The 27,787-nt window shown below is 34.3% G+C and overlaps 2 protein-coding genes and 1 non-coding gene across 8 annotated transcripts in view; 1 reads left to right on the top strand and 2 right to left on the bottom strand.

The window, feature by feature from the left end:
• The window catches only part of LOC105224493 (sex determination protein fruitless), a 419,068-nt gene that overhangs the window by 318,597 nt on the left and 72,684 nt on the right, over window positions 1-27,787 (bottom strand). For 5 of the 6 annotated variants that reach the window (XM_049448201.1, XM_049448213.1, XM_049448212.1 and 2 more), the window contains exon 3: window positions 10,428-10,644. In XM_049448201.1, the coding sequence (XP_049304158.1) occupies window positions 10,428-10,597 (170 nt within the window). In that variant the 5' untranslated portion in view covers window positions 10,598-10,644. Of the gene's footprint in view, window positions 1-1,986; window positions 3,014-10,427; window positions 10,645-27,787 lie in introns of those variants that run through there. The other variant, XM_029549496.2, reaches the window with a different exon arrangement.
• Window positions 17,343-17,414, bottom strand: Trnap-ugg (transfer RNA proline (anticodon UGG)). The gene has a single exon. It is a non-coding gene; the product is annotated as a tRNA-Pro (tRNA).
• LOC105224517 (uncharacterized) lies at window positions 22,570-24,563 on the top strand. Its single transcript, XM_011202624.2, has one exon. It carries the CDS (start codon window positions 22,701-22,703, stop codon window positions 24,561-24,563), a length of 1,863 nt encoding a protein of 620 aa, XP_011200926.2. The 5' UTR covers window positions 22,570-22,700.

Here is a 27,787-nt window from a genome sequence, read left to right as displayed (position 1 = left end):
TAACGAGCATCTGGTTGCCCGGTCACAAAGGTATAGCCGGGAATGAACTGGCTGATGAGCTCGCGCGCTCCGCAGTAGCCACGAACATGGAACCTGAACCTTTTATAGCGGTTGGTCACCATTCCGTGAAGGAGTTGCTCCGCAAAAATGAATAAGTGACTAGGAAGGGGTAATGGCAACAACTCCAAAGCATATGCCAGCTGCTAATGAGTGGTTACAACCTTAAAATTTTTAAATATGTAATCAACCTCCCAAGGGACAAATTCAAGCTACTTGTCGCCTTATACATTGACCATTGTAAGCTCAGGAAGCACTTACTTAGCATGTGACAAGCTTCTTGCGTAAATTGCTGGTGCTGCAACTTGGAGCCTGAAACTCTAGAAAACCTGCTAATTGACTGCACAGCAGGTTGTAGGCATAGGTTAAAGGCCCTTGGATACATGTTTCCGAATAAGGATCACATCGCTTCAGTAGTACCTAGCAGTATATTGGAATTTATCAATATGGTGTGGTTAGGTGAGTCGTTGTGATTTAGAAGAAGGCACAATGGACTTTAGGTCGCGGTGTGATCCTCACTTATACTATGTTCAGACCAAAAATTTCAAAGATTAGATTACACCTAAGCATTTCATAATCCAACAGTGTCCTCACTGCCGTTAGAAAGATCAAAAAACAGCTGTTATTGTCATTCAAGAATTCACATCGCTTAATATTTATCAAAAGAAAAGATTGTCGTATAGTATTTTGAAATAAAAGCCGTATTTTTTTAATATTTTCCATATAATAGAAATAATGGATGCATTTTTTCATTTGTTTGGTCGATTTTCAGGTGAAATTAGATTCATTGCTTTGCAGTGTCTAAATCAGCTGTGATAATGTAACAGATTTCCAGTGCTGACTAGTACTTTTCCAGTGCGGACAAGTAGATTGCGCAAAAACAGAGTCGCACGGACAGATTTAGCGTGGATCAGTTTCAAATCATTTTAATGAAGTGGTTTTGAACTGTCATTTTTGTATGGCGAAATCTTGATAAATTTTTAAGATTAGTGAGATAATCCATTCAACAGCCGAAATCGTGTGATTAAGTGTCGGTCTGAACATAGTATTACTTATCTAATCTAATCCAATCGGATAACTACTTTGAATTAATTGTAGGCTCCAGCTAATTATTGTCAGTCATTTCTGTGGCGCCATCTGACTTTTTTTAAGCGAATTCAGGATGCTTTTAGGCCCACCAGCATGACCTCTAGCGTTAAAAATATTAAATATATATGTGAGGTAAGTATAACTTAATAATACAGGTTGGACATTTTAATATAATAAAATTGTACTATTGCGAAAGAGTCCAGAAGAATCGTATAATCGCGACTAACCGCTGACTTGTCTTATTCAAATTGTTCAAATCCTTTTCATTTCATATAAAAGTAAAAAGCTTTGATTTTGAAAATGTAAACAGAAGTTATTGGCACTCATATAAATCTAGTATATATATAAAAACTGATACATAGATTGTTATAGGTTTATGGTAAATATATATATTTATATTATATAAATATTATAAATAAAAATTTTAGTTTTGGTTTAAGTTATAATCTCCACAGAACAAGATTGATAGAAATTGATTTTACGACAGCCTCATCTCCTTCTCTTTTTTGATGTGCATTTGTAAGCTAACAATATTGGTTCGTGACGTCATAACGGCTGGAATGACTTGCAATTAATGACATTTCGTATCGTAATCATGTCTCTATCAGTCTTGTTTATATCACTTTATTCTAAATATTTATATAATTATAGTTTTAGATAGTTTTCACTAATTTATTATGCAGTTTTTTATGTACTCTCTACTCCAAAATGCTTTAATGTTTTTCTCATTAATATAAACTAATCAAGCCTAGCTAGTTTATGTTATCTACATATGTATTTTCTTGCATAGTTCATTCCTCTTGTATATTTGTATGTATAGTGATTAAAGAACAGACTTACCGAAGGCGCCAGATTGCATGGTTTACACGAATGGTTGGTTGATTGAAGCGCGAATCTTTCAGATTTACTTTAATTAACGCGCGTGACTCAATGAATAGCAGTGAGTGTGTAGTGATATAGCAATAACATTAAGATATGCAAAGGTTAGGATATTGAATAGGTTACTTAAATATTTTCGAAAAAAAATTTATTATTTTTATGCATTTCATACTCGCTCTTATGATATTTGTATAATAAATTTTGGTTGGTATTAATATTTTCACAGATTTTATATATATTTAGTGACGTTAGTTTGTATAAATTTTAATTGTTAATATGCAATATTATTTGCCAAATTTAAGCTTATCTAATATATATATATATATTTTGGTTAAGTTTCATATAAATAGTTTGCGTTAAATATTTTCACTACACGTCTACTATCAAGGAAGAAGTTATTTTTGCTAAGTACATAGTGTATACGTTTTAGTTAACTTTAGTATTAAGTATTTAGTATATATGTTTGTATGTAAATTAACCATTATGCTATAGTATTTGCTGTTAGTATATTTAAATATCGATTATAAATATTTTTTACTAAAAACATTACTAAATTACTTAAATTGGTGTTGCAGTTGCTTTCATGAATTTTTCGATATTTTTTACAATGTCTTTGAAAAGTTAGCGTACGAATAGCATCTTTGGCCGTGCTTACACCTCTTATCACCATTGCAGATATTTGTTAGTTTGTTTGCTTGTATACACTTTGTATGCTTATAATCTACATATGTATATATGTATGCATGCTTTAGTATATATTGTATGCTTCCAGGTAGTAACTGGATTTGATCGGTTAGTTTTTTGACATTTTGTACTCTCGGTTATAGTAGATATTTTACAAAATTATTCCCTTTGGTGCTTATTCTACTTAGATAAAGTGACACTACAGATGAAAGTATGCTTTTATTGCAAAACTAAAATAAAGTTGATATATTTGGGTTGATATTTTTATTTTTAGTATTTTTATATTTATAGGGATTTAGAAAAGATTTTTCTCTGATTTGTATATTATTCATACCTATTCATTATTATAATATGCAAATCAGAAAAAAATATTTTATTTTTCAAAAAGTTTTAAATATTTAGTTTTTTAAATATCATTATTTCACTTTAAGTAGTGAACATTTGATTAGTAGTATTTTTGAAGAATAGCTTATAATCATTAAGCAGCACTGTATCGTATACATTGTGATTTCTATAGTTTTATAATCCTTGTAATGCACTAAATTCGAAAATTATTGTTTGTTTTATTATTTGTAATTATAAACTTACTACCACATTAAGATTTATGACATATCGTCACCAAAAATGCAAAAAAGCCTAACATCACTTTTCATAAGTTTACAGACGAAGGAAAAACGATATAATTGAAACCATGCATATTGAAACAAAATTTGAGTTTTGGTTATAAAATGGTTATATATTGGTTATATGTGACAACGACAGCAGAAAATTTATTGTTAGATATACCATATGTAATAACATATAGTGTATCGGGAGCAACAAAAAAAATCGATTTGGATTTTTTTTGATGATGTGTTGTTTTGCACTTTAGGTGGCGATATAGTCAATTAATAGATTAAATATATTTAAATACGTTAAACCTTTTAGGAATTGTTTTTAGAATATTAAGTGTTAGTTTGAATCACTATTAGTGTAATATTTCCTTTTTTTCTTATCTTTTATTTCTTTTATTTCCATTTTGTAGAATTATTTATAAATAATTATAAAAATTATCGATTAATTCAAATCAAAAGAATCTGAACTTTGCTCAAGGAAGTTGTGATTTTTAACTACATCTCTTGCTCCTTTAAAGAGCTGTTTATTTCATGGAAGCATTACCTAGAGAAAAAAATATTGTTTTTACATCCACCGCTAAATTTAGGAAGTAATTTAACCAAAATACGGGAGCCAAAAATTATATTCATCAAAAAGAGTTTGAAATTTATACTACACGCATTGTGATATTTGCCAAGAGTTTTTGTATCTGGTATATATCGGTGATTTTTAGACGTTTAGTTTTCAATGGTGCAATACTTTTTTCGTTGTGTTGATGGACTTTTTAACAGCTCTGTTACCAGAGTTATATCCAGTTTAGCTAGTGATTTCATAATAGACAGACTTACGCAGGAGCAGAAGAATATTTTGGTTCTCGCATGTGCCCATCACCCAAAAGAGTCAATAATTCGAGAAACCAAGAATCGGCTTTGCACCACGTTTACTCCAATGAATAATGTGCATCCTCAGATTCCACTTTATGGCATAGTGCATATCGACGACGCTAGAGCTGCGGTGGAGCAGTGTGTCGAAGAAGACCCGAATGAGCCCAACCGCCAGTAACAATTGGAGCTGTACCCTGCCACTTTATGGAATATTTTGAGTCGAATAACCGCTCGTGTTGCACGATGAATGGACGCAAAGAGAGTTGCCCATCGATCACGATTTTCACAAGAAAATTTGTTTTGGCGATGAAGCGCACTTTTGGCTATATAGGCACGTTATTAAACTAATTTGTGGCATTTCAAAAGAGGCCGTTACGTCCTCTAAAAGTCACTGTTTGATGTGCTCTATGGGCAGAGGGAATCATAGGTCCATACCTCCTCAAAAGTGAAAACGACCTTAATGTTACAGCATCGTGTTTAACACTCCAGTGGTCGCGCACCTTTTTGTGCCGTTAGTAGTCGCGCGTACTACATGTGTAGAACATTTTAGACATAAGGGTTTGAAACGAAATATTTGTAAATAAAAAAATTTGTTTTAATAATAATAAGTAACAGTTTATTATAAAACCAAATCAACCAAAAAATATTCATTTTAAACATATTAGGAACTTAAAATCAGACTTCTTGCGAATAGTTATTTGTAAAACGTAAAAGTATATACACAAGTGGTCTACTATTGTAGTACGCGCGACTACTGGAGTGTTAATAATTTTTTCGTGCTCGCCTAGACCAGTTTTTGTGGGCTTATGTAATGTCGCTTGTCTTTACGCCCTGAAAGAGAATATTCGGCCCGCTTTTGCTGACATACGGCCCTGATTGCTGTAAGAAATGGTCCAAAATTTAGTCTCTCGTCTATAATTTATTCGAATCAGACTGTCACTTGCCCGAAATAATTTTAGAATATACTGGCAAACCCTTTTTTAATAAAGTTTAATTCTTGTTCATAACAATTTTATGTGTTTTTATTTCTTCTTAAAATTCGAAAAAATACAGCGTTTTGTAGACTTGGACTTTTTGAAAAAGAATAATTGAAGTTAACAACATGCCTTCGTTATTTTTTTGGCAAAATATTGCATAGTTTTCATGCATATGGTTCAGTGAATTCTTGGAAGTCGCATAAATTGGTTGAGAATCGCAGGCTGCCATGAGTGAAACAACTGAAATTACTTATTAGTAAGAATAAAGAAAAAATGCATCGAATCTTATCACTAAATAGTTTTGTCATTTGGTGACAAGTTTCGAATTCATGCTACTGCTAGGCTAAGTAATATATATGGTATAATAATATCTTACGAATGATTTGCAATTTTAAAAATATTTGCTAATTTAGATATGGTTATAGTAAATATTGATATGAGTATTCCTAATGCATTATATATTCTAGCTGTGTTCATATGAGAAACCCCGAATATGAAAGATTTTGATTAAAAAGTACTTTAAACACTTTATTCCGTTTGTTAGAGATATAATTCTACAAACTACTTGAGCTATATATTAAGCTGTGTTGGATTGAAATATAGTATGTATAGTATATGATAGATGGTAGATGATAGAATCATTTAGGTATACGAATGTTTTTTAAAATACTAGGTTAAATTTGTTCATTCCAATTCACTATTTTCAAATGCTAATCAATATGTTTACTGCTAACACCTAATTGCTAATCGCATTTTATTTCGTATTGAATGTAATTTAATATGTAAAGGTAATAAATATTCTAAGCTTACAGTTAGTGTCACCTATGGTAATTATTGTTTCAAATGCAAGTACTTTTGCAAAGCTTTTGTAGCTTTTTAGTAATTTATCGTATATTGTTGCGTTTGATAATCCTAAATTAGCTATGAGATTACACATGTAGTTATATATGTATGTATGTATGAGTTTAAGTAAATTGTACTATATATAGTATATATATTAATTAATTGCTATAATAAATTTTGGCATGAGTTACTATTGGCATTTGTCTTACAACTCTCGTTTAATAGCGCAGTAATATTTTACATTTCTTAACACTAATTTTTTTTTTATAAAATTATTTTTTCTTTTATTAAATGATTAGCTTATATATATATGTTATATATATATTTGAATTCTTTTTTATTTATTTTCTTTTAGTGTTATTGGTTAGAATTCTATGTTAAATTTTTTTTTCACTTAATATATTTTTGATATCACTGTTTTTTATTTAAACTTTACTTTGTAATATATTACAGTTAATAAACACTATTGTTTTAGTTTTGATTGTGTACTATGCTATTCTGTGTATTTTACAGGGGTAGCCTACTTTTATATCGGTCTATAAATATAGAATAACTTTGAAAGAGGAAGCAGCTTATAAATTATTACTTTTTGTGTTTATTCGGACAATATTTTGGCAAAGGAAAATAAGAGTAGATGACAATATAATATCACTTATTTTTTTACGTAGACGTTCGGAAAATAGGACTTTATCAAAACAGTAATAATTTTGGCGCATTTAGAGATAAAAATGATGAACCCACATCCATTACTTCCAAAGGTTCTTTCTTTTTAATGTAAAAACAAAAATGCCCCCTTGATAATCTGGTTATAATGGCAAATGGATTTTCTTTTCCCCAATTAAACATTAAGACAAAAAAGTACCGGGAAATTGTAATTAAATTCCCCGTCTAAATGAATTTTAAAAAAATGTATTTTGGTGGGACTGTTCTCAATTACTATGCGATTTGTCGACCACGATTGATTGCAGCAGCTGCTTCAGTCGGTACGCCTCAATAGAGCGTTGCGATTTTTACAATGGATAAAAATATCGAACAAAGAATGTGTCTAAAATTTTGTATTTCTAATGAAATTTCGTGTGCGAAATCATTGCGAATGCTGGAAAAGATTTACGGTGATTCGGTTTTATCAAAAACAGAAGCCTAAAAGTGGTAAAAAGCCTTCAAAGAGGTCGAGAGATCGTTGAGATGCCTCGTTTTTTTTAGTATTTTCATCAGTTAAAGAGATCAAAAGACGACCTTCCGTCTCTTAAACTGATGAAAATACTAAAAATGTGAAGGATATGGTGCTTAAAAATCGTCAGGCAAAGTAAATGGCAAGAGAGTTTGACATCTCTCACGAGTCCGTTCGAATGATTTTGGTGGTTATTTTTGGTATGAAACGCAGTCTTGCTTGACTCGTCCAGATAAATGTAAAATTCTTACATAAAAGTACGATTTTGACCGAATTTGAAGCCAAAAACGTAATGAACACCATCCATTAAACAACCGTATTCACCTGATTTGGCTCCGTGTAATTTTTTCTTGTTACCCAAACTGAAACTACCGATTCGTGGAACCATTTTTAGTCGATCAATGAGTTAAAACGAAATTCGTGAAGGAGCTGAAGGTCATCCCAAAAATGCTTATGAAAAATGTTTCGAGAACTGGAAGAATCAATCACAATGTATCAATTTCGCTTATTAACGACTCTAACAACAGCCACATGAGTTAACACCGTGAACAAGTTATTTTCAAACTCTTTCAGCGCACTGTTTTGGTATGAAACGATTCTTGTTAGAGAATTTTACAGAAAATTTATTTCAAAATAAGTCATACTGACACATACATAAACTAAAATATTAATGCTTTTATCTGAACTGGTTCTTAGTGAAACTAACAATTCCCGAAAACTGAGCTGTTTCCACGGTAACGATACTCTACGAGGTTTGTCTTTTATATTTCGGGATTAGAGAATAAAACAAATTTTTCTATCGACCAATCAACGTGGGCCTTTTTTGAACAATAGAAAAATTATAAGGGAACCAACGTAAACTAATTTTTTTACTGTCAAATGTTCATGCAACATTGAATGTTTGCTGGTCTCACTAATGCCTATAGTTGTCTCAATCTCATCAACAATTTCCGGAACAACAACGAATTTTGGGGGACCTACACGAAATCTGTCTTGGAGTGAAGACCTCGATTAAATTCACCACATTATCGTTTCATACTGGTGTTGGATAATAAAGTGCATCGATGCCTGCATATCTGAGTAAGTTCACGTCGAATTATGTTCGCGATATAATGTCATTTTTTTGGATAAGATGAATATTTTAAGTTACTGTAAACAACACCGATAGTTCTGTTGTATCAAAACGTTCTGAGTATGTATCAAAAATGTTAAATTTTCTGATAAAATTGTAAGTTGCACACTACAGTTGCCAAATCGCAAAATATACATATATGAAGGGCAACCCATGTAGAAACTTCTCAAAGGAATGACATTTCATGGTAATTTTAAAAATAGCTTCCTCTTTCTATCATTTATGGAGTCAATAATATCAAGTAACGAACAAAACTGTTCCAATGCTTTCTAACATTTTTCATTTGAGCTGATTTTTTGAATTTAAGATAGTGTCGTGTGTGTGATAGTCAAATTCTAATTAGACTACAGACAGCGCGAGTTGATGAAGACCACTTTTTCATGCTGATTTGAGACAAGTCTAAAGAATTAAGCAAACCTTAAAAAAATGTCAAACAAATTTTTTCACCGGAAAAGAAGTCAGCTGTATTATTCAGAAGCGTCTGTCGGGAGAGTCTTATGATTCAATATTGTACGAATGATTCTATTTTTAGTTCAGTGTGAAAAAAATTTAAAATGTTTTGTTGTCCATTTGAACATTTAATTATAAATATTTTTTTTGTTTTTCAATAATTTGTTTTTTATAATTATTTTTGCTTTACAGTTTCAATTATTTTTTTTTTTTTTGTATGTTTTATGTTTTGTGGTATTTATATATTTTATCATATTTAATGCTTTATTTCTTAAATTCAGTTTTTAAAAATATTTTTTTTATTTTTATTAATAACTTTTTTATATTTTCTACAAATTTGATTATTATTTGGTAAGAATGTGACATTTAATTAAAATATATTTGTTGTATATTGAAGTATTTTAGAATTTTTTCTGGCATAATTAATACGTTTTTTGTGTCTTTTAAATTATTATTTTTTTCTAGATTTATTTTTTTTTAAATTTATTTTATTTTTTTATTTTTAGTTATTTCTAGTATATAGTATATATTTATTTTTTTTATTTATTTGGCTTTTTGATTATTCTATTTTATTTTATACATTTTTTTCTTTATTCAGTTTTTAAATATTTCTATTTTATTTTATTAATTAATTAATTGTTCTTTTTTTAATTTTCTGCAAATATGAATAATATTTTTTAACCACATTTTGGCATTTAAATAACTTTATGAGATTAACTCTAACTCTTTGGAAAATACCTACATCTCTACTTATCTTTTTAATGTAAATTCTGCTAAACTATTTATGGTATTAATTTATTAAAGCAGTTAATACCATTACCGTTATGCCATTATTTCTACACTTACGCCTATATTTCACTTAAAACAATATCAAATTGCTATTACCAAGTAGTTAAGTGGGTCGTGGAGTCCTTTAAAAGTTTTATATACAGTACTGAATATTCAAAATATTATTAAATCAAAGTGGTTAGTATCTAGGTTATTATTTAGGTTAGGTCTATTTTTAGGTTATAATTTTTTTATATGTATGTATAACTATGATAAAAGTTGTGATAAAGTCTACTCTTAGCTTAGCTACGTATTTTAGAATTCCAGCGCAGCCTGTATATATATATATTTATATATAGATAGTACCAACCAAAATTTATATCTACTTGTTATTCAATTACAAAAAAGGATTTTTTACTTACCCACACACATATAGTATATGGTATATTTAAATGCTAGTAAAATGCGATAGTGAATACATTTCAATTTTATCAAAAATGCTTCAAAATTCGATTATGAGTTACGTATACATATAAGTTGCCTTTAAGTCTACAACTGAAGCCGTTTGGATTGTTTTATTTCCAACATTTAAAGTTTCAAAATTTTCGCTTTCGGTTTTTAAGTGAAACTTTTTTAAGAGAAATTTTTGAAAAATTCGTACAAAGAGGTTTTTATGCAATTGTTGATTGTAGCATTTATCCATTAATTTTGGAGTATTTTTCGCTCTCTCTTTTTCCAAATGCTCTATTTATTTATGGTATGTTGATTGCAGAGCTGTTTCGGCGAAGAGAAACTTTTTTCGCCAACCGATCTCAAATTTCTTTATTTCGTTTTATTTAAATTTTATGTTTCTTTTGCTTTTGGTTTTTGTCTTTTCGCACCGCTTGGCGTAACCTTACCTCGGCGGCGGCGGTGGCGGTGGCGGCACCTGTGCTCGGCTCGATGTCTGCAAATCGAGTGCCGATGTGCTGTTGAGCGGACTGTCGCTACGTGGTGGGCGCATCGCTGTTGTTGGCGCACGTATTTGTGCATATGGATTATCGAAGAAACCTTGTGACATGGCCAACATATTGACGGCTCTTTACTTAGATTAGATGGTTGGTTGATGGACGTTAGCTGCAATGATTTAAGAAAAAAGTTCTGAGATTAGATTTTTTTTCGAGACATATTAATTTATAAGACTTTTGCAAAAACTATTTTCTGGGTGTGCACGGAGCAGTCTTTATACAGTTTAATATCATGGTGGAAAAATTTTAAATCGACCTTCCGATATCAAATCCTACTATTTAGAAAAACACTGACCCTATTTTATTTATTAACCATGCTCTGCAAAATTTCAGTTTAATATCTTAATTTAGCGCTTACATATCTTCGGTTAATAGCGCTTTGTGTACGAATTTAAATACTCTTTATTTCAACTTTCGCCTAATGGTATGCTAGAGTGTTTCGTAAACCAATTTAAGCTGACTATTGGCGTGCAAAAAGAATACATAATTTATTATAATGTACAATTTTTTTATGCTCGTTTTTCCTTTTTTTTGTTGTATTATTATTGCTACGCAGTAAATAACCGTAAAAGAAATATTATCACTGTTGCTGCTAATATGTTGAATCATATCAAATTTAGTATATTTTTGCTTACATAACACATGCTTATGTGTTTTATATATGTATACAAGTAATTATTAACAGTTTTGTGAAATTTTTCTAGCCATTTCAAATTTATCGCTGTAAATTCGGTGATAACAGCCCTCTGCAACACCATTTTCTAATCTTATCGGTGATAAATCACGAACGTTACATAGCCGGCAGCGAGCAGCAGCAACGCGGCTCCCACTTGTATTGAGCTGCGCAGCTCCAAAAACAAGCGGAAATTATCAGTAAACTGTTTATTTCGCAAAGCAATTTGCATCGTAAATGGCGGCGCATATTTATATGTGAAGGAAACACACATTCACGTAAACGCACGAGTAATAAACATATCAAACACACTTGGTGCGATTGTTGTTATGCAAATATACATACAAATTTATGTAGTAAATATGTAAGTGGGTGCGAAAAGGCAGATTCGTATAGTTTCGGCAATAAATTTAGATACCTGCGTGTAAATTACTGAGTTTGCATATATTTTCATTAAGCTTAAGTTAAATTTGGTTAATGTAAGTCATGCTAATTAAGCCTAAAAAATATCTGAAAATCGAAAGCACCAAACCAGATTCAAATATAAATAAAATATTTGTCTAGATCATACGTATATTTCATGGACTAGTTTTCAGACCCGGCATAGTTTGTGAAATAAACTTCATATAAGACCATTTTTCCATTAATATACTAAGGTGTTTTTTCGTTTTTTGAGAAAATTATTCATTCATTCTTCTACATTAATGTGGTTGTCTTCAAAATAGAATAAGTTCAAATTAAGGTCTACATAATCGGCCTACCGAGCATGTTATTTTCAACACCACCACTCATCTTAAGACCCCGCATTCATTACTGGATAATATTCGATCGAGTAGACTAAGTCCAGCACGCAGAGAAGAAAATATAGCTGCCGTAGCCGCCTGACACATGGAACGACTTGGCGCAGTTTACGTCGAGATCTTAAATTGATAGCGTACAAAATATAGCTTGGTCATGAACTAAAGCCGCTCGACCTTCCCAAGCAACATCGCTTCAGTCTATGTGCTTTTGAAAAGTTCTGGTAAGATCTGCCGCCAACATTTGAAGGAGATAATATTCAAAAAGTAAATGCCAAAGAATATTCTTACGAATGTTGATAAAAATTCCTCATTAAATTTGACGGTTCTGTGTTTTTTCTTTAAGAAAATAGGGAACCTCGAAATAATAATTTATCCCGTTGGGGTAGAAAGATATACTCTGGCATGCTAAAAATAAATGCAATCTACACAGACCTTCAAAGTTCTCTGATCGCCATTCACTTGGGAGAGGCCAGAAATTATTTTTTTATATATGGCTCAAGCAGCTCACGACTTCCGGTCTTTGACCAAGTATCCTCTAGGTAGCCTAAGAACATCCGCTTGAAAGCGAGCTAAAGGGAAAAAAGGCTGACATCACCGACGTCCAAGAAATGCGATGGACAGGAAAATAACTAAGACGAGTAGGTCCCTGTGGCATTTACTACAGTGGCCATATAAAGGAGCGCAAATTTGATGTGAGATTCGTGGTGGGAGAGAGACTCCGTCGCCGAGTACAACCTGCCTCGGCGGCTTACAGAAGGTTTCAAGACTGGAGCATATTCTTGTAGAACCCCCAAAGGTGATCTAGTCACCGATGCCCAGAGCATACTAAAATTATGCAAGGAGCACTTCGCCAGGCTGCTGAATAGCAGTGAAAGTACAACCCCAGGAGAAGGCGAACCCGATTCCCCATTCGATGACGATGGAGCAGACGTTCCATTACCCGACCATGAAGAAGTTCAAATAGCAATTACCCGTCTGAAGAACAACAAAGCGGCGGGCCGATGGATTGCAGGCCTAGCTATTCAAACACGGTGGCGAAGCATGCCCAATGAATGGAATTTAAGTGTGCTCTGCCCAATCTACAAAAAGGGAGACCCCACAGTCTGCGCCAACTACCGTGGGATAAGCCTCCTAAATATCGCATATAATGTTCTACAGAGCGTATTGTGTGAAATATTAAAGCCCACCGTCAACAAACTGACATACACCACATCTTCGTCGATTTCAAAACTGCTTTCGACAGCACGAAAAGGAGCTGTCTTCATGCCGCGATGTCTGAAATTGGTATCCCGCAAAACTAATACGGCTGTGTAAACTGACGTTGAGCAACACCAAAAGCTCCGTCAGGATTGTGCGACTCCCTATCATGCGAATTTTTCAATCTGCTGCTGGAGAAAATAGTTCGAGCCGCATCAAACAATCCGTCGTCGCACTAGCAACTTGGCTCTCACGTTACTGTTGACAGTCATAACTTTGAAGTTGTAGATAATTTCGTCTATTTAGGAACCAGCATTAACACCACCAACAATGTCAGCCTAGAAATCCAACGCAGGATTACTCTTGCCAACAGGTGCTACTTCGGACTGAGTAGGCAAATGAGAAGTAAAGTCCTCTCACGACGAACCAAAACCAAACTCTATAAGTCACTCATTATTCCCGTTCTGCGCATGGACGATGACAACAACTGATGAGAGGTGAATTTTCGAGAGAAAGGTTCTGCGAAAGATTTAAGGTCCTTTGCGCGTTGGCGAATATCGCATTCGATGGAATGATGACCTATATGAGATATACGACAACATTGACATAGTTTAGCGAATTAAAAGGCAGCAACCACGCTGGCTAGGTTATGTTGTCTAAATGGACGAAAGCACTCCAGTCCTGAAAGTATTCGACGCAGTACCCGCCGGGGGAAGCATAGGAAGAGGAAGACCTCCACTCCGTTGGAAAGACCAGGTGGAGAAGGACCTGGTTTCGCTTGGAATATCCAAGTAGCGAAAAAATTAAACGACTGCGGCGCTGTTGTTAACTCGGCTATAATCGAGTAAGCGGTGTCTACGCCAGTAAAGAAGAAGAAGAGAACACGGACCTTTCCCCATTTCTTATGTGATGATGACCCAAACCACATTTAAAATTTTGGTAATTTCTAAATGCTCAGAACCTCAGATTTAAGCGCTGAACGTTCGAATAAAATATCATAATTGGTTGAACGTTTTGGTTATAAAGTTGGGCTTAGTTAAATGTCGACTGTCGAAATTGTCATTTAATTGACCATACAAACCCTAATAAATCAACAAAGCTCTCAGAGCCTATTACAAATTTGTTGGAGCAGTTAATGTCAGTGTCGCCCATGTATCCTGATTCGGCGAAGGTATAACTGTCAAGGGGATCTGCGTTCATTTCGGGATATACTCATAAACTTTGTCATTGCCGAGGCTAAGTGACATTTTGTCGCAATATCAAAAAAGCCACAATAATACAAACAAATAATATAAACTATTTTATAGCGTCGAGCGATATTGATTCTGTTTACGCTGAATGTTGGGAACCCCAAAAAGTTTTGTAGATTCTAGACCAAACTCTCTTAAACAGCTTCAAAATATTCATTCCTGCGTTTTGATGGTCGTCGTACTGTCTCTGGATGTCCTGAGCAACAAAATGATATGTTGCCTGCTTTCGAATATATTTCCGAATATTTGCATCTTGAGAAATTAAAAAAAAAATGTCAATGTAAAATATCGAAATTTCGAGCATTATAAACATTCATAATATAAGCATTCAAACTTTCGTAAATCAATTTATATCAGAACAGCTTGCAATTGAAAAGGAAAAATTGTAAAACTCAAATAATTTTCTGAATTTTGTTATCTTCCTATACTCTTAGAGGAATTCGCTCTCCTTACAGTCAACTCAAAATCATTTCAGTACCATTATACTTGTAAATTCATTGAAAACAAAATCACCATTCTATTTTTAATTAAAAAGTTATTAAATATCATTGTATAATTATTGTATTTGTCACACACTACATCCCTATATATTTATATATAGATGAATATGTATATACAAAAGTAATAATCAAATGCAATTGCAATTGCATAAAATATAACATCGATCAAATATTCAATCGCGAGCGTCAGCAACACTCAATAACAGGTCAGCAATTTTTTTGTTCGTTGGGACTACAAAAACAATATGTGAAAGCGAGCGGGTACTTCAAATTTCTCTGCGATGGTAAATGTAAAATTTATGGACTCACAACATGATTTTACTTTTGTGGCCGAAGCTAAGCTTTCAAAATGCAATAAAGTCACCGGTCACCGCCGACCAGTGACAACTCATCGTTGGCCCCTAAGCGCTGACAAGCCCACACTTGCTCGCTAAATGAAATTCACACAGAGCATTGATTTTCACCTGACTGCTAACCAACTGTCCATTACAATCCTAACGGGCTTTTACATAAATAAACACAATCACTCGTTTATATGTACATACTTGTATTTGTATGCATGTATAAATGGACGGACACACGTGCTCGCGTTGGGCGCCACGGACATACATTATTCACGCTCGTTGCAGGGGAGGCGCTATGGTGTGACAGTAAACAATAAATGAAATTGCGTGAAAATATTCAAATGAAATATAGTGAGTGACCGTATGGACACAGGTATGGTATGCATGTAGAATTCATTTAGAACTGAAAATCTTTCTAAAAATATGGCATGCAACTGCATATTTTAGCGCAGGATTTAGTTTTATGGTTTTCAGTGAAGAATTATGGTTTTTTTCGAATTCTTCCACCAAAACGAGCTTTTGAAGTTTTTTCAGATTTTTTCTTTGTAAATATTTGAAACAATAGCCCACCGACTGGTAGTCGGTATCTCAGCCCACGCACCTTTTGCAACAGCCGTTTATCCGAGAAGAGCGACTATCAAAGAACAGAACCCTACAAGTTTAAAGGTAGTATAGCAGAATAGTTCAGAGAATAAATATACAGTTTTGTCAGGGTTGAAATATTCTCAAATACTTGAGAACTGCACGTCGATATGTTGAGCACATAGTGTTTATAGGTTTTTCATAAAAATTATATTTAATCTGCTTAAAGAATGCATTGTGGTCCCGACTTTAACCCTTTCCAACTTGTAAAGCCATTATGGTTTCCATAAGGGAAACCTGTCGATATATAATTAGATTAACTATTATATTCCTGAACAGTTTGCCAATACAGGATATAGCTGTCATACAAACTGACCGATCGCATTCAAGATAAAGATCTATTTATTCCTGCTTACACCAACCGAGGTTAACGTTTTTCCCGCAAGTGATCTCACTCTTTTTAGAATATGGTTGCACGAATGCATGCGCGACAATTGGAATTACATATGTATGCTTTGTCAATCCATAAATAGAGAGACGCCACAATCCGATATAAGGTTCTATTGAGCGTGAGCGGCGTCTTCGCGAATAAAGAAAAAGAAGAAGATGTCACTCAAGAATAAACCCGGAGAGTTCGAGCTATTGAACCATCGGTAATCGACAGAGGCGATTGATTGGTCGTCGTGCTACCACTATTTCGACCGAGAGCTATTTATAACGTCTGGGGACAATTTTTGTACTAGATTTTTCGAATTTCTCTACTTAGACCTGGATAGTCACTTCCATCTTCCAAATAAATGCGACTTATATTGTAAGCAAGATAAATTCGTATACTGCTGGGGCATCCCGTAATTCTGAGATTGGTTAAGGTATACATGTTTTTGAAAAAAAATCTGTGATCTCCGTTTTTCAAGTGTCCCAGAACAGAAATTATGTATACTGTCATTGACTCTGTCTTACCATTCTCGATCTAACTAGGATAGCAGCGCTGCCAAAAACTGATCTTATGGCTATATGCTCTCTCTATTAAGTTACTAATATTTGTCTTCCAATTTAGTCTTGAATAATCAAATCTGAGGTACTTTATTTTTGTAGACAAAGGGTAATGAGGTAGGATCTTATTTTGAGTCTACGATGACATTATATAATTTAAGTTCTGCTTCACTACTTAAGGTCATCTCTATAAATTTCTTCATAAATTTTTATACACAATTTAATTTATATATATTTTTTTAATATTTTTTACTTTTAGTTCAAAATACTTTACAAGTGATTTGAAATGATATTGAAAAAAATTATATATTTAGGAGAGTGTTTTCGGTGCTCGGTTTTGTATTTATTTTAATTTGGACTTAAAGTCAGCTTATATATTATTGGCACAACAACAAATTATTCCCAAAAAAATTTTAAATTAATATAAAATAAAATATTAAATTATTAAACAAATTTGAAAAAATATTTGGGCTCAACCGGGATTTGAACCCGGGACCTCTCGCACCCAAAGCGAGAATCATACCCCTAGACCATTGAGCCGCTTAACACTTATCGTTGAACTTTTTCTTTTTTCGCTTCTTCAATCTTCGTTGGCCAGCAATAGCTTTAATGTTTACCTGGCTTGAATGATAGTAACTTCACTGGTTTGTTGTTGCACTAATTATAAAGCGAAGAATCATGTTTTCAAACTTGTTTTCCGTTATCATTTGTATTCAAACTTGTTCGTGCAAGATATAAGCGTACGATTGAAGTTGAACAATGCTCTTCTACAAGTGTTTACAAAATGTAAGAGTAAATTAAAGCGAAATTTTTCTTCAAATTTTGACCAAAAGCTAGCATAAACTCCAAGTGTTATTAAGAAAATGTGTGTATGAAATTTCACGTTGTGTAAAGTGTATGTTTCGAGAGAATCACTCAACTTATGGTCAACATAATCACCCATCTTGAATACCACGCCTAGCACGCAGTGAAGAAAGCGTACAAAATATAGATTGTGCTAAAACTGAAGCCCCCCCATTTCGCTGTATGGGGTCTTGAAACGTTCCAAGAAGATCCGCATATTTCGAGCAAATTTTGTTTAGCGATGAGGCCCATTTCTGGCTCAATGGGTATATGTATAAACAAGCAAAATTGCCGCATTTAGGAGGAAGAGCGACCTGAAGAGAATAAAGAGCTGTCATTTCATCCAGAAAAAACAAAGGGTTGGTGTGATTCGGGGGCCGTTGGAATTATTGGTCCACATTTCTTCAAAAAGAATCGTCAATGACGACCGTTATTGCGCCATGATAACCGACTGTTTAATGTCTGAAGTTGAAGCTCATGATCTCGCTGACATATGGTTTCGCCGCTTCACACACATCGCATCAGTAAATAGATTTATTGAGAGTACCCTTCGGTGAGCTCGTTTTGAGCCGGTGGATTGGCCACCAAGACCGTGCGATATCTCTCTATCACACCGTTAGACTTTTTCATGTGTGGATATATAAAGTCTAAAGCCTATTCGGACAATCTCGTTTCGATGCAGTCTTGGAGCAAAACATTACGCGTGCTATTCGTCAATAACCAGTGAAAATGCTTCAATGCGTCATCGAAAAGTGGACTCAACGGATGGACCATCTGAGACGTAGCCGCGGCGAATATTGGAAAGAGTTAGTTTTCAAAAAATAAATGCCAAAATATGTTTTTTATCGATTGATAACAAAGGTTCCGCAATAAATATGAAATTTCTGTGCTTTTTCTGTGAAAAACTAGGGAACCTTGAAATAAATCACACTTTAGAAATCAACAAGAAAAACATGTATAACATTTGGAGTGCAAACAGTACTGAAAAGACTCTACAAGCCGAATGCTACAGGCAAATTATTAATTAAGAGCGTGAAACAAGCAAGATATCAGATGATATAATCACTTTTTAGGGATGAGATTCCTCGTATCTAGGAATGCTTTTGTCAATTATTAACCTAGTCATTTGACGAAGACTATTGCTTTTGGAGGTTTCTCAAGCTACGATTGAGCGATTGGAAACTAACACTCTGGTTATGAACGAGGTGAGGCTGGCTAATCTGCAGAAAATTTTTGAAAACCAGACCAAGCTTTTTTTAAATTAAGGAATTCGTAAGACGCTCTCTGCGTGCTAACTAATTAACCCAAAACACTTCCGTTTATTAATTTTCTGTGATACATTTAAAGTAATAATTATTAAGTAGAAAATACTCATTACGTGCATACAAACGTATACATATTTATGTAATTATTTTACTATTATTTCGCTGGAATTCGATGGCTCAGCAAAATTTTTATTTTAAAAATAAACGTTTTGTTGTCGATTATCTCATTTGTTTAATCTGCTATTTATCAATGACTGCTATTACAGGCACATTTCAATAAAATATATGCGGCATGATTTACATATTTTGCTTAATTACATGACGTTCGCACAACATTTTTCACATTTTTTACAACTTCACATTTGATTCCATAAAAGTCAACAGTTTGAACTTTTTACGCGCTTTTGAAAAAGCCATTCACTTTTATTGGGTTTTTATGAGCTGCTTTGGTTAACTAACTGCCATCATATTTGAAAAAATATATGAACTTGTTTGTAAATAAGTATATGCGATTGCATAACACTGATTGCGAAACATCACATGTACATATGTGAGTGTGAAAATGCATATTGTCAGTTGAACAAAAGTTGTGGGCGTGAGTTCAAAAATGCTGTGAAAGAAACTTTTTTGGCGCTACTAAATTGGAGTTTAAAAAATTGGAATAAATAATGAAGTTTGTAAAATGTCATTATTACAGCGTATAATAGACAATTGGCTGAACCGAAGAACAGAAGAAATTTAGAGCACAAACTAGAGCATATAAAATACATATGAAAATACACCCGCGTGTACATAGATGCACATATGTATAGTGAGTGAAGCATCGACGTAATTTTAAAAACAACAGCTTACAATATGAACAAAATAATTGTACATATATAAAATTTTTGGCAATCACTTCCAGAAGGCGATCATAGTTTGGTCGGCAAATCGATATTTTTTCCCTCAATACTCGGAGAACCTGAACAAAATCCAAATGAAAATTGTCTATGAAAATATAAATTAAACTGAACAATATATATAATTTTTGAACTAATGCGAGATTTATATATATTTCTGGCTGAAATCTGACAAATGTCATTTCGTAATATATATATTTGTAAACAAGTATTGGAAGTTTTGGCCCCATTTACCATCACTGATACGCAGAGATACCATTATTAGGGAATTAATATTTCCAAATTTAAATTATATATCTCATGTAAAATGTCATGTCATAAAAAGTCAACTATAGGCACTGGTGTCCTTTTGTTCGGTACTCTCAGAGTTGAACAGTTTTTGCTCGATTTGGACAATTTTTTGGCCATAAGGTGGCATGCACTACAGGCATTATTCGTGAAAAGCTTTATCCCGCTTACTTAGTAATTACTTCTTGTTTTTTACACAGGAAAGAAAAAATATCAAATGGAATTTACAATTCTGTTATTCATCTGAATAACAACACCAGAAAAGTGAAACAACCCACAACGGTGTTAATAAACTTCTAACAATCAACTCACTCAATAAAGTACAAACCACATATGCCATAGAATATAGCTTCAAACAAATTGACAGCGACACTTGGCTACTAAGTGATGTAAATCCAATTACGGTGGATTCACCAACCGAAGTCTCACAGCGTAAGATCATGTAAAGAAAACAACAAATGACATAAAAGTGACAAACTCATTCAACGCCATACATGTACCCAGTCATACAGGCATGGAAAGCAACGATTCAAGCAAAAAATGTTCAATTCGGTTGCACCGAAGTTAAAATAACCTTCACAAATATGAAGGTCCTTACAAGAATTTTAATAGGTGAGTTTGTATTATATATCGATCCGATCGGAGCACCTTCTAGACATTGTATTGTTGCTCAAATAATAACGCAATGCCAAATAAAAAGGTTTTCCATGCAAGCACCAGATTCCAATCGTTCAATTTGTGGCCAAAGCTAAAACAATTTATTTGGAGATTGCACCATGAGTCTTAGATAGTAATAAAAATTTTATATTAATATCTCAATAAATTGAGGGACTAGTTCGCATATACAGACAAACAGACGAACAGCGACTCAACTCGATACGCTAATCATTTATACAGAATTTTTTTAACAAGAGTGATATGATTTTTCAACAAAAACGAAACACACTAATTATTAAGAAAATTTCGATGTTTTTATTTAGTGCGAAGTACAATCTACACAATTCAATTGGCATCCGCGATTTTTTTTTTGCCGGAAAGAATTCGATGAACCCAATGTTCGAGTACTTTTTCCACTGAATCAAGTCGTATGTCATGAAAAGCCCGTTCAATATTAACTTCATCAGCTTGAAGGAAGTCTGGTTTATTGCTAGAGACCAGTTACTTCAAATAATTCCACAAGAAGTAGTCTAATGGTGTTAAACCACAATTTCTTGGAGGGCATTAAATATCACAATTTCTTGAAATAATCGATTCTCTAAACCTTTTTCGCAATATTTCAATTGTTGCACGCGTTGTGTGGCACATAGGCTTGTCTTGTTAGGACCAGATGTTGTTAAGATCAAATTCTAACCATAAAGAGTTTGTTATTTGCCGCCCACTCAGACGAAAGCGAGCATCATCGGGGAAGATGATTTTCTTAAAAACATAGTTATCATTTTCAAGTTGTGTCAAGGTAACATCACCAAATTCACGTCATTCACGCTGGTCTAATGGAATCAGTTCTTGAGTGAGAACAATTTTATCTGGATGCAAGCTCAAATCCTTTCTCATCCAAGTTGAGGCAGTCCCATTGCTTCAGAAAGTCTTGGAATCGACAATGTGTGGTCTTCAGCAACACTTACCTAAACGGCAACAATATTTTCATTACTTCGAACGGCAATTGAAAATTTTGTAAGGAGAATGTACGCTCGAAAATTTCAACAATCCGACGAATAGCAAGAACAGGTGGACGATTATTACGACCGTGGCACGAAAAGTTGCAATTGCAGAACGATTAATTTGATAATAAAATTGAATAATTCGTAAACGTTGTTCTTGCGTATATATTTTCATGATGGAATTGTAAACATTACTGAATTTAATGAAAATAATTACAGATCATAAACGTATTAAAAATGGTTGAAACGACACTTCGAAAGCATATCACCTCTTTTAGAAAACCCGGTTGGCATGCTTAGAGGACTTTAAAAGACTTTGCTACTTCAGTGAACTATGTAGTTAATTTACTTCGCTAAATTTTCGAGGAAATTTGATTGAAAAAAACTGATGTTCACAACTCGCAGAAGCATACTTATCTCTTAGCGACTTAGTCAGGTTATGAGAATATCCAAAATGTGTTTTCAAGTACCAATTACGAAGAAGAATTCTCATTCACGCTCTCATTTACTAGCGTTTTGTGTTGAAGAAAGGTAGCCGTAGAGTGCTTAACAGCCCTAAATTTAGTAAAAACAGTCCTAATAGTCCTTTTATATCCTTATAACTGACGTGACCGTTATAGTATAAAACAATAAAGGGACTCTGCAAACACTTTCAAACAATTATTGAATTGGTCAATTAAAAAAGTCGTAAATGCATTACTGTAATTAAAATACATCATCAACGATAAGTATAATTGCGGGAAAATTATTTTAAAATAGCGGTAAGCAAGCTAGTTTACGATTGAATAAAATGGACTAAAATACTGGACACAGTACCTAGAACCACATTCGAAGTAAGTCATTACTCGCGGCAGCTTCACGAAATCTTACAATATGGCGGTCACTCAGCAAATACTGCTTCTATTCGCAATTCTTGCACTGATCCATGTACAGTCGGTTGAAATGACAGTTTTTACGGATAATACTACGAACAGCGAACTGCAGTGCTACAAGGATTTTCTAACGGCAATAAACGCCGAGGAAAACTTTGAGAATTGCTTGTTCTACGGTGAGCCAAGCAAAAGCAAAATGCTCAATTTGTTTTTACGAGCTATTACAGAGCACTTTTGGAAACCCGTTATAATACAAAGTGCCAGCAAAACCAAACAAGAAATTGCAAACAGATTTAGCAGCGATATGCTCATCATTGCACAGATCGGAGAAGATTTCGAAACGGAACTATCGACACTCGCCAGTACACTCGAACGTATGCGACAGAAGCGCATAATAATCATCAATACTAAGCCCCTAACACACCAAGCAGTCGAGCCGTACTTGAGGCAGGTCTTTTTGCATTGCGAGTCGGAAAAATTACTCAATGTTGTCGGGATCTTTAAAGACTTTCCAGTAACGAAAATATTTCACAGTTACCACATATTTCCGAAATTTGCATTGGAAATGAAAACATTTGGTGCAAAGCACGTGACGGTATTTCCACGACGCATGCAAGATCTACAAGGTTTTGGCTTACGCACAGTACCCGATCAAATGTTTCCATGGTCTTTCACATACGAGCTGGACAATCAAGTAAAAATTAGTGGCTATCTGCAAAAAGTAGTGGAGACATATGCAAAGTACAAAAATGCCACGCTCAGTTACGCAATCCCGGTAATACAGAACGATGTCACTGCTGTCGATAAAATCGTCGAGCTGATGAAAAGCAACAAGCTCGATATACCAGCTAGTCTCAAGTATTCGAATAACACAACAAATTTTGAGGACGCTTCACGGCCTTTAGGATTTAGTGGATTGTTTATCATTACGCCAATTATGTGGCGTAACTCCTTCAGCAGTTTTCTCGGCATCTATGGTGATCGTCGACAGCTGACACTTTCGCTCTTCACTTCTTTGTCGACTATTGTGCTCTTCTATTTCTGTCGACGTCTGCAGTACGCGCGCTCGGCTAGGCGATTTCACAAAAACTTTTTCGCCGCGCTTCTGGAACCCAGCTATTTGTCGGGAAATTTTACAGTAAAGTATGCACCTTCCATGCAGTACCTGCTAACAATTCGTTTGATCACATGCGTATCGGCGGTTTATACCATATTCGTATGCACGCAATTCACTGCAAATCTAAATACATTTATGACTAAGCCCGCTACGGCGCGCATTCCGCAGAGTTGGGATGATCTAAATGAAGATGGTCAAAAAGTGCTGGTGTCCAACCGTTTCTACAATTATTTGCGTTCGTGGTGTGATGAGGCATGGACACATAGTGAGCACTCGCTGGTATTTGCCGACTCATCCAAGCAGGTGCGCGATTTGCTTTTAGCCTTTAACACCAGCTATGCCTATCCCACCGACCAATTTACTTGGTACTATATTAAGCTGCAAATGCGCAAGCTGAAGCAACCGATTTTTCGCCAAACCGGCTTCTACTTGAAACAACGTGTATTCCATTGTTTTCTCCTGCCGCGAAACTCGATTTTCAAAGAGTCGTTAGATCTGTTTCTTCTGCGCATTGCCGATCATGGCTTGGAAGAGTATTGGGTTGACTTGACATATATGGATGCGGTGCGCTATGACGTTATACCGAGTATTAAACATCCGGATAGTGTGCTGCAAAAACCGCTTGGTATGGAATATATTTCGTTTATGTGGCCCTTGTTCGGTTTTGCTTGGACACTGGCATTTTGCACTTTTGCGGTTGAATTAGTTAGTGTGCGTTGGAGATCGTGGGTGAAGAAAATACGCTGATAAATTATAATTGGAATTCATTATTAAGCTGTGTCGTAAGCTTTCGCATTGTTTGCTTTAATTGTAGTAAAAGTAAAAATAAATTCATGATGTCAAACTATGTGTTGTGCTCTTGGTTGTTGTCATTACTCATTCTATTGTTAATCGGATTTTATTATAACTATCGAAATAACATCGATGTGCTAGCGGTAATTTGTTGAATTGCATACCCAAATATTGTTAAAAATAAATGATTTATTTTTTCATCAAGCATAAAGCTCGGATAATAGTATTTAGCAAGCCCTTTTCATAACCTGAATGGTGTTTAAATGGAAACATTTTTTATTCGGCAAGATACCTTCACTATGATTAAGTTCAGTTAGGTAAATAGGCTGATATTCATGAGAGCACGAATCATCGCACTTTGAGAGCTAGAGACGCTTGTCCGTTGCAATACCCAGATCTTCCAAGTGCGTATTAAAATGACCGTCATAAATATACAAAACGGCTAGAGCCAGGTACAAATTTATAGGGTTGGCAGATATCAACTCCAGCCATTTCGCTGGGTTCATCGAAAACATGCCAACCAAGATACTTCAGCGTTAGTCTGACGAAAGATGGAAATTGAATTAATTGAAATTATTATTTTTTCATTTGATCTGTTGAAACAGACAGAATTAACTAATACAGCAACACTTATTTTTATTCATATGATTAACAAGTCAATTAATTTTTATGATCAGGCAAGAGTCAATTTCCTCATATATATGGAAAAAATGCGTCAATGGTTTCTGCTTGGTTTCTACCTTCTCTATGCGCACTTTCTTCACGTCGATATGTTTTTCTGAAAGTTACTGTTGCAGTGAATGCTGGTGCGTGCACTTGCCTGATTCCTCAGGCTGCAGTACTCATCCACTTGGAGCCCACCTCCTGCAGCTGTTCACAGTGACTGCGTGTCGATTATGTGCAGAGGATTGTCGCGACTAATGTCGATGCGAACAATAATACCGGTACGTGACAGCAGTCGAAATGTTGCGATTGTGCCTTACACATGCACTCACGTAACTACAACAAAAACATCACGAAAAAGAGTCTCGATTCTTTATAGAAATCAGTTTATATTGACTTAAGTATGAATAAAAAGAAAGAAACGAGCCTTTTACTCGGTATATCAGGTGTATGGTAGAGAGTTGCTTATATCGTAGACTATTTCAGCATTGGGGTACGGTTGAGCTTAAAGATAGTTAAGTAGGGGGCCCTAGCAATCCTACTAAAAATGCGGCCCATATTCCATTTACGTTATGTGTGTCCGCTTGTTTCGCAAGTCAGGGATTGACTCCACCGAGAATCAGCTATGTTTATAACTTGTTTGTCGATGAAACATTTTCCACATTTGAAGACCATCAACATTTAGTATATATACCGAAAGGAATGTATTATATATTTCTAAAATTAAGAACCTTTCTTTCTCTTTCGCATGCTGCTGAAATTTGTTCTCAATACGGTCTTATCTTAGCTCCAAACACTTGGCACATTAGCGCTCTAATTTGTTCAAACTGTCTGAAAGATAAGTTGTGCAGAGGTCTGCAAACCAAACTTCCGTGGCGACGGTAAACCTGTTATTTGGGTTAAAATTTCTATCAGCGGGGCGATTTTTTCTAGTTTGGAATCAAAAATATGTCGCGGCAAATATAGAAGATAAGTACGTAATGTGTAACCCACTTCAACAAATTTAACTATGGAAGTATTAGCGAGAGCCTTCCCAAATAAGTTATTATAGATAACATCTTGTGAATCTCAAAAAAACGGTTTTACTTCAGAGCGAGTTCACCAGTAATTCCATGTTTTGTGGATGGTTACAAAATGACACAGAAACATCTTCGAAATTTACAGCAGCGAGACTATTGTCTCGTTATCCTCCGTGGTAGCCATGTTCAGTGAAATACGAATATTTTTAAACACTTAATTTTTGACGTTAGCCATCGAAAGAGAGGAGTTAAAGTAAAGACCAATTTTTGACGTTCGCCATCGAAAAGAAGACTCACCGGATAAAGTATTCAAGCATAGAGCATTGATTTCCAATCCAAAACATGAGTCGAGAAGCGATCAATATTGGCGCTATTTTCACACGAGGCCTGAACAAAGCTATGACCACGACAATATGCGTTAACGGGAAGGTACTATACCATAGTAACTTTATATAGCGATAGTCATGCCACTCGGTCGGTGTGGACAAACATTTATTGGACTATTCTCATTTATAAAGCTACAAGAATTTAGTCGTGAGCTTCCAAAAATGTTAATATTCTTGAATTTTTTTTCCGATGATCCCTGCCCAAGAAAGTATAACATTAGTGGTAAGGGGGTTATGTGGCTCACGACTTGATGATCATTCACACTTAACTAGTCTGTAAATTGAGTGGAGAAAGGTTATATAAATTGCCCCAATCAAACATCTGGCAGAGATCTAAGCCTCCATATATTATAAATCTAACAGGGTACTTGAAATTTGTCTTCAACCGGCTTTATTCAACGTCGTTATTACTGGAGGCATCGCTATTTCATCATATTATATTACCAGTATTACCATTAACCATAAACAAATTTGTTATTATGTACCATTCTACTATTGTTTATTGTGAGTTATCCCTTTTCCGTAATTCAACAATTGAGTTTCCTTTTGATTTCTCAAGACATTTCTATCACTCTCTTTTATGTATTTATTTCATAATATTCAGCCAATTATAGCCATCACTCGCTTAACCAAAAAAAAAAAAGAAATAGAATGCCGTACAAATATAATAATAAAATATATTCTTATGTCGGTTTTGAAGGAACAATGCAATTGTGCGATAACTGCTTTCATAAAACTTTCGTCGTCTGTCGTTTGCTGTTGCCTCAAGGCTAAACGGCGCGTTGTGCAAACAGTTTTATGCTTCAATTTTCTGAAGTCCCTTATTCGGCGATAAGTGTAAAAGTTTGTACTGTGATGATATTTGCTTTTTTACGCTATGCTGTCGTGATAATTTTCTTAAATAAATACATAAATGTACATCTATATCAATTCAGCAACTTTCTTTGAGCTAAGCTTTCTTTCGGTTAGGCAGTGTGTATAGTTGAAAAAGAGTAATAGAGTTTAATTCACAAAGATTTAGGTATGGTTAAGTGAGTTTGAAAGTCCAGCACAAAACAGTTATAAATACTTTTATGTCTGGTTTTAGAAATATGTACATATTATGTGGTCA

The sequence above is a fragment of the Bactrocera dorsalis genome, chromosome 2 (genome assembly GCF_023373825.1).
Source record: "Bactrocera dorsalis isolate Fly_Bdor chromosome 2, ASM2337382v1, whole genome shotgun sequence".
NCBI classification, from domain to species: Eukaryota; Metazoa; Arthropoda; class Insecta; order Diptera; family Tephritidae; genus Bactrocera; species Bactrocera dorsalis.
The sequence above is the reverse complement of the archived record's forward strand: the minus strand, read 5'-3'. Positions and strand labels throughout refer to the sequence as shown.

Coding starts and splice junctions, on each gene's coding strand:
- LOC105224517 (XM_011202624.2), top strand. CDS start 22,701: ATGGCGGTCACTCAGCAAATACTGCTTCTATTCGCAATTCTTGCACTG.